The 7964-nt window shown below is 45.1% G+C and overlaps 1 protein-coding gene across 1 annotated transcript in view; it reads left to right on the forward strand.

Annotated features, from left to right (window-relative positions):
• Positions 1-7684, forward strand: part of INSR (insulin receptor) — a 159571-nt gene extending 151887 nt beyond the window's left edge. The window contains exons 20-22 of the mRNA XM_017528197.2: positions 854-983; positions 2124-2258; positions 2552-7684. Of these exons, the coding sequence (XP_017383686.1) occupies positions 854-983; positions 2124-2258; positions 2552-2906 (620 nt within the window). The 3' untranslated portion in view covers positions 2907-7684. The remainder of the gene's footprint in view (positions 1-853; positions 984-2123; positions 2259-2551) is intronic.
• Positions 7685-7964: the final 280 nt, after the last annotated feature.

Raw genomic sequence — 7964 nt, forward strand, 5'->3', positions numbered from 1 at the left:
AGAGTGAAACTCTATCTCAAAAAAAAAAAAAAAAAAAAAGAAAGACTTTCACCCTCATCTAAACCAAGATAGCAACTTCCTGTTCCCTGGTCCCAGCAGCCTTTACATACCCTTTCTTATTTTCCACAGCACACCTAGGTTTTTAATAACGTAACTTCTGTTACTATTTTAAATGTCTTAAAACCACAGTTACCCATACGGAACTAACTATTCTGCCTGTGCACTCCAAATCTCCAGCCCACAGCTACCTTGGCATTTGGTAGTCATGCCCGATACCCAAGGATGGTCGAGGAACAGTATACATAAGGAATGCAAAATTGGCCAGGCACAGTGATTCCCAGCACTTTGGGAGGCTGAGGTGGATCACCTGAGGTCAGGAGTTCGAGACCAGCCCGACCAACATGGAGAAACTCTGTCTCTAAAAAATACAAAAGTAGCCAGGCATGGTGGCATGTGCCTGTGATCCCAGCTACTCGGGAGGCTGAGGCAGGAGAATAGCTTGAACCCGGGCGGTGGATGTTGCAACAATCCGAGATTGCGCCACTGCACTCCACCGTAGGCAACAGAGCAAGACTCTCTCTCAAAAAAAAAAAAGAAAGAAAGAAAAAAGTAGCTTCTTTGTCACTTGGTACCTTCTTTCCCCAGGCTTTAAATAGTGGCCCGTCCTTCCCCTTCACTTCCCCATGCATACCCTCAGAATCCATTCTTACTGGATTTGGCCACCACCCAGGCGGACACACACCTGAGCCAGGTGAACCCCTCTTAGGGCTCTGTGACAGGTGGGATAGTCAAGATGGCAGGTGCTAGGACCAAGGCTGAAGGTTAAGAGTGTGTGAACCGTTTGTGTTGTCAGACTTTGGAATGACCAGAGACATCTATGAAACGGATTACTACCGGAAAGGGGGCAAGGGTCTGCTCCCTGTGCGGTGGATGGCTCCAGAGTCCCTGAAGGACGGGATCTTTACCACTTCTTCTGACATGTGGTGAGTTGTGCGTGGATGGGTGGGCGGTCGCTGGGCTTGAATCCCAGGTGCCCTGCCAGTGACCACCAAGAGCAGGAGAAGGTAGCCTGCCTTCCTTGTGGGCTCCCCATCAAGGAAAAAAAGGCAACCTCCTGTCTGAGGACCTTCCCATGGCTACTCTTATGTTGTGACCAATCCTGTGGGCATTGTGAACCCGAAAATCTGAGACAGGTCTGAGTTAATTTAGGAAGTTTATTTTGCCAAGGTTGAGGACGTTTGCCCAAGGTGACGACATGTGCCCAAGGTGACCAGAGCACAGCTTGGTTTTATACATTTTAGGGAAACATGAGGCATCCAACAACATATGTAAGATGAACATTGGTTCTGTCTCGAAAGACAGGACACTCGAAGCGGGGAGGGGGCTTACGGGTCATAGATAGATAACAGACAAATGGCCGAATTCTTTCGAGTTTCTGATGAGCCTCTCCAAAGGAGGCAAGCAGACATGCATTTATCTCAGTGAGCAGAGGGGAGGATGTTGAATAGAATGAAGGCAGGTTGGCCCTAAGCAGTTCCCAGCTTGATTTTTTCATTGAGTTTAGTGATTTGGAGGCCCCAAGATTTATTTTCTTTCACAGCATTTATGAATTGCAGATGAATTGTTTCATTAGCTGGCCAACCATGTTCAAGCAAACCAAGAGATGTGTTTGCGTGCTTGTATGTGTTTGTGTGTGTTTGTGTGTGTGTTCGTGTGTTTGTGTGTGTTTGCATGCATGTGTTTGTGTGTGTCTGTGTTTGTGTGTGCTTGTGTGTTTGTGTGTCTGTGTGTGTTTGTGTCCCTGTGTGTGTGTGTGTGTGTGTACTGTATTTGTGTTGGCATATGTGTGTGCATTTGTGTGTTGGTGTGTGTGTGTCTATGTGTTTGTGTGTCTGTGGTGTTTGTGTGTGTCTGTGTTTTTGTGTGTATACTGTGTTTGCATGTGTGTGTGTGAGTTTGTGTGTGTTTGCGTGTCTGCGTTTGTGTGTGTATTTGTGTGTCTGTGTGTGTGTTTGTGTGTGTGTCTGTCCCTGTATGTGTGTGTGTTTGTGTCTATGTATGTGTCTGTGTGTGTGTGGTGTGTGTGTGAATGGCTTTGTTACTACCCTCAACTGTCACCGCAGGTCCTTTGGCGTGGTCCTTTGGGAAATCACCAGCTTGGCAGAACAGCCTTACCAAGGCCTGTCTAATGAACAAGTGTTGAAATTCGTCATGGAAGGAGGGTATCTGGATCAACCTGACAACTGTCCAGAGAGAGTGTAAGTGTAGAAAGGGGTTGAGGTGTGTGAGGTGTTGATTAAAAGGGTATTGCCCCTTACATGTGTGCTTGGCTTTGCCTTTCGTATGTCTACGTGCTCACTGTGTTTGCAGGCTACATGTTACAGGCGTGTTTGTGTTTGCAGAGCTTGTCTTTACATGCATGCTTGCATTTGCACATTGCATTGTGGTACCCACACTTGAGTTTCCATATGTGCTACGTATGGGTGGGGGGGATGGGAGGATGCTTGGCTGGGCCCCAGACTCACCCAGGACGTTTCCTTCTGCTCCACAGGACCGATCTCATGCGTATGTGCTGGCAATTCAACCCCAAGATGAGGCCAACCTTCCTGGAGATTGTCAACTTGCTCAAGGATGACCTGCATCCTAGCTTTCCAGAGGTGTCCTTCTTTCACAGTGAGGAGAACAAGGCCCCCGAGAGCGAGGAGCTGGAGATGGAGTTTGAGGATATGGAGAATGTCCCCCTGGATCGTTCCTCCCACTGTCAGAGGGAGGAGGCCGGGGGCCGGGATGGAGGGTCTTCACTGGGTCTCAAGCGGAGCTACGAGGAACACATACCCTACACCCACATGAACGGAGGCAAGAAGAATGGGCGGATTCTGGCCTTGCCTCGGTCCAATCCCTCCTAACAGTGCCTACCGCAGCGGGGGTGGGCAGGGGCTCCCATCTTCACTTTCCTCCGTTTTGAAACCTCTGGAAAACTCAGGATTCACACAACTCTACAGTGTCCAATGGAGCTCAGAGATCGTTCCTGTACATTTCTGTTCATCTTAAGATAGACTTCTTTGGTTGCCAATTTGACTAGTCCTGCAGAGGACTTAACTGTGAACCTAGGGGGCAGGGGGTTTCCACAGCTGCTGCCTCTTCGGGGCAACCACAATTTCAAAGCAGGATTTTGTGTTTTTTGTTTTTTTTTCTCCCCTAGTAGATGGAAAGAAAGCACCTGTTTTTACAGATTCTTTTTGTTTTTGTTTTTTGCTGGTGTCTGAGCTGCAGTATAAAAGATAAAACTTCTTGTTTGTGGAACAAAAACTCGAAAGAAAAAAAACAACAAAAAATACCCAGCCCTGTTCCAGGAGAATTTCAAGCTTTACAGGTTGAGCTTCAAGAAGAAGGTTTTTGTTTTCCTCATCCAGGCTGAAGGATTTTTTTTTTCTTTACAAAATCAGTTCCTCAAATTGACCAATAGCTGCTGTTTTCATACTTTGGATAAGGGTCTGTGGTCCTGGCGTGTGCTCACGTCTGTATGCGCGTGTGTGTGTCCGTTAGACACGGCTGATGTGTATGCAGCATACCCACGCAGAGTTGATGCTTTGGGAATCGGCTCATGAAGGTTTTTCTCAAGTGTGCCAGCTCATGTCCCCCACTCCTTCCTTCTTGTTGACTGGGAGACTGTGCTCTCGACAGATACTTCTTGTGTCAGAAGGTTAGCCTCAGGTTCCTACCCTCCCTTCACGCTGGTGAAAAAAAATGCTTTTGGGGAGCCAAGGGAGGAATATTTCATCTGGAGTGATTCTGAAGCTTTTCAAGACCAAACCAAGCTAGGACGTTAAAAAAAGAAAAAAAGAAAAAGAAAAAAGAAAAAACAAAGAAAAATGGAAAAAGGAAAAAAAAAAAGAACTGAGATGACATAGAGTTTTGAGAATATATTTGTAGCATATTTAATTTTTAAGAAGTCTCCAGAATTAGCCTCATAAGTTATTGACTCTTCCCCGGGGTTGGCGGGGAGTGGGGACGTGAGTAGCTTTGCCTGTTGTGGGGCGGGGAGGGGTAGGGAGTAAGGCACGAGCGGCCTCTTTGTTTGGTCTTAACGGCATCCATTTCTGGGAATGAAGCCACATTCGCTGCTAACACTTTTGGACGTTGTGAGGCCACGTGGAGTATGCGGGAGACTAGGTTTTGTGGATGGTCTGGTTCAGGTACCAAGCTGTTCAGATAAAGCTGGTAGCTACCTAGCTCTGAGCCTGCCTTCCTCTGGTTCATCCTCTGGTTCTCTGTGTGTACCTCGTGTGGCGTTTCCTCTCCTGGGTGTGCACATCCTACCGTTATTGTGCAAATGCAAGAATATCAGATCCCAAAGAGCCAGCAACCCAGATGGACTTTGGGAACATCTAAGCAATATAAGAGAGAGGTGCACTGAGACTACGTCTTGGTCCCCTCCAGCCTGAGGACACCTGGCGGTCCTCCGTACTGAATTCCCGGAAGCTGCTCTGAGCTTGGTGACCTCATCTGGGCCAGGTGTAGTGCCCGAGCAGAATGCTCAGGCGCTTACGTTGTTGCAATCCCTAAGACAGTAGAGTCTGGAGGAGAAACCATGAAAAAAGACCTTCACACCACCAAGAACTTCCAACGGGGCATCAATCCACCGTTTCTTCTCTTTGCGAAAAGAACCACCACAGCTGCTCAAAGAACAGAGTGAACTCATCACTTTGGTTCATCAAAAAACTCATCACCCATGCGTTATTCCTGAGTGCATTTTCTCACAAGCTTTTGACTGCTTCCTTTTCTTCTTCTCTTAAGAGTTGTGGGCTTAAGAATGGGATAGAGTCATAATGGCAAACTCCGAGCCCTCTCAATTCTTGATTAAGAACACCGGTAGACACAAATCCCAATGGTCTATTGCTATCTTATTTATATAATTCGGGAAATTACAGCATGTAAAAATATTGCCGAGGAGCCTCAGTGGTTGGGTACAAGAACCAAGAGTACAGAAATTATTTTTGCCAAATTTATTTTGCAAATGTGAGGGTCTGTACGTAAATTTTAAAAACACACACACGTAGATCTAGGTATTTTGTTCTCTTCCTAGTAAATTTGTAGTGGTTGTATACTACACTAGCTGCAATTTTCACATTTTTCTAATTCAGAAAGGTTTTTCTTATACTAGGGGAAAACGTATTTATTTTAATATATAAAATCACTCTGAAAATCACTCTCGTAAAAAATGGAGCGCATGTCAATTTTTATCAAAGAAAAATAAACAGGTGAATGGCAGATAATTTTTTTTTCAGCACAGTCTACCTCAGTGTATTGTTAAGATGTGATTCAATAATGGACATCTTTGAGATTTCAGAATTCTACCTGGAACCAGCCTGAATCAGGGAAAGTGTCTATTAGCTGATTCGAATGCCAGGGACCATTAAGAATTTTGAGGGAGGGAGTTGGGATGGAGAAGGTGTGGCCTTCATGTGAACATAGATCCTTTTCTTTCTGGCTGGTGATATTCTTCTCTGAATTTAATCTTCCTTTAAAAAAAATCCTCCATCTATTGTCACTAAGTTCCCCAAACATAAACTAAGTTCCAGGATGTCATGATGTATCTGATATATGGGGTGCCCCAGCATGTTATACCTTCCTTTGGTGAGAGATGGCTGCTGGGGCAAAGACAGGCTTTGATTCAGAACGAGCATTCCCATCTGTTCCATGAAATCCCTCTGAAGTGAGCTCCAAGGTGCCCTGGACTCTCTGACGTCTTATTCCTGCTTCTTTCAGTCTGCTGCTGCACCTGACACACACTTAATGTCTTTTTTAATTCTCCAAGTGGGATGGGAGCATATGGGGGAAATTCTAATCTAAAATCCATTAATATGCTGAATGCTTTTTTTTCACTTTTTTTTTTTTTTTTTTTGCAACAACACCTTAGACCTCTGTGTTGGGGTTTGATTGACCTCAAGCTGATATTGTTGGACACTGTGCAGCTTTGATAACCCATGTGAGAGTCTAGGCAGGGCCAGCAGGGCCCAAACCTTGCTGCTCTTGTACTTTTAGGCACTGCCCTTGCAGATTCATCTTTCTCCACCTGCCCTGGAGAAAGGTACGGTGCTGGGCCTGCCCCTTGGCAAATGGGGTGCACCAATCTCATTTATTTGACTTCACTGCTGCAGTGAAAAGGGCAAGCAGCTGTTGGGTTGAAAGAAAGCCTCCTATGACTTTAGGAAATGTTGACTTTGTAACAATAGAACTTTGGTCCTAGAAAGACATGGTTGTCCTGGGAGTTTGTAGTGTTAAGTTAAAAAAAGCAACAAAACCAGCTTAGGGTAATATTTTTTGTTGCTTGTTTTTAAAGATGTCTCGCTATGATTAAAACCCTTTTCATTAATGTAGTAAAATCCACACAGTAGTTTCTTCTTCCAGGAGGAGAATACAAAGCACGTCACTTTCTCTCTGCATCAGTGATGTCAAATACTCGTCCGAAAATGTTCGGATTCTGGGAGCTGTCCTAGGTGCTATTCTGTCATTGGAAGTGGTGAGAAGGAGAAGCACTGTGGCTTGTCTGGATGTAGGCTGAGGACAGTTGAGATAAACTGTGGGAACTGACACAAGGGGTCTACACAGGTAATCCTGTGACCCTGGGGACTATGTTGCCAACTGATGGACAGATCTTTCACTGTATCCTGTGGCAGATAGTCCACCAAGAAATGTGCTTATTGGGTTGGGAGGTGTTTATTTGTATTCTGCTGTAACACTTGTGAAAGAGCAGAAACATCATCAGGTTTTGACTTGTGCTGGCCATCCTGGTAAATGGACGTGTTATAATCCCAGTGACGATCACTTTTCTACTTCACATGAGTGGAAGTTTAGGATTAAATGTCCTTTGGATGCCACCTGATGAGTCCTCGACACCTTAGGCTCTTCAGAAACAATGGTTTTGTTGGGGTTGGGAAACAGGGAATGCCGATTTTATATACATGGTACACGTAGCGTGGTGTCACTTTGAAAATCTTCCAGCATGTTCTTCAGAATATTCATGTATATGAGAGGTGAGATTGGGAATGAAAAGAACAGGTCAGAATTTTTTTTTTCCCTAGAACATACAAAAGAACATAGTGGACTTTCAGGGGCTACAACAGAAGGTGAATATTTCCTTAGGGGTCCCCAAGAAACGGGTGGGAGAAGGGGACACAATGGCTTTTTGAGCTTACTGTTACCTTCTGATAACAGTCAAGGTCCAGAACCAGACACCAGCCATATTTCTATCTGGGTGGGTGTGGGCCATTGAAAATCCTTGTTAGAAAACAGATCATAACTCTGGGGCTCTTGGTCCCATTTGAGAAGGAAGGAAGAGCCTCAAAATGAGTGCGCATCTGTGCTTTCATATTCAGGAACGGCTTGTTCAGTCTTTACACTTTGCCTCAAAGTTGCTGCTCCTCATCCCTTTGTGTGCCTGGGTGGCCTCGGCCCTGCGTTTTGGCAGCAAAGGGTCAAATGTGCCGCAGCTTTTGTAGAAAACAACTCAGAAACACAAAACCCACCAACAGCTCAATTATTATTTTTTCAATGTTTTCCTACAAGAGCCAAGTAGCACCATGTATAGAAGATGCCTTTTTTTTCTTTTGGAATATTGAAATTGTTTTGCATGTAAAATATGGGATAATGACCTGTTTATATTAAAATTCTGATTAAATGATCTGAGAATACACTTGTTTTTGTGTGGTGTCCTGGTAAGGACCTGTTGTGTGGTGGGGGGGTGTGGCTGTGGGTTGGGCTGTGTTAAGGAAAACCTCTTGGAATTTGTGGGTAACATTTTTTTTTTTTTTGAGATGGAGTTTCGCTCTTGTTGCCCAAGCTGGAGTGCAATGGTGTGATCTTGGCTCACTGCAACCTCTGCCTCCCAGGTTCAAACAATTCTCCTGCTTCAGCCTCCGAGTAGCTGGGATTACAGGTACCCACCACACCCAGCTAATTTT

This window comes from Cebus imitator, unplaced genomic scaffold, assembly GCF_001604975.1.
Source record: "Cebus imitator isolate Cc_AM_T3 unplaced genomic scaffold, Cebus_imitator-1.0 Scaffold53, whole genome shotgun sequence".
Taxonomy (NCBI): domain Eukaryota; kingdom Metazoa; phylum Chordata; class Mammalia; order Primates; family Cebidae; genus Cebus; species Cebus imitator.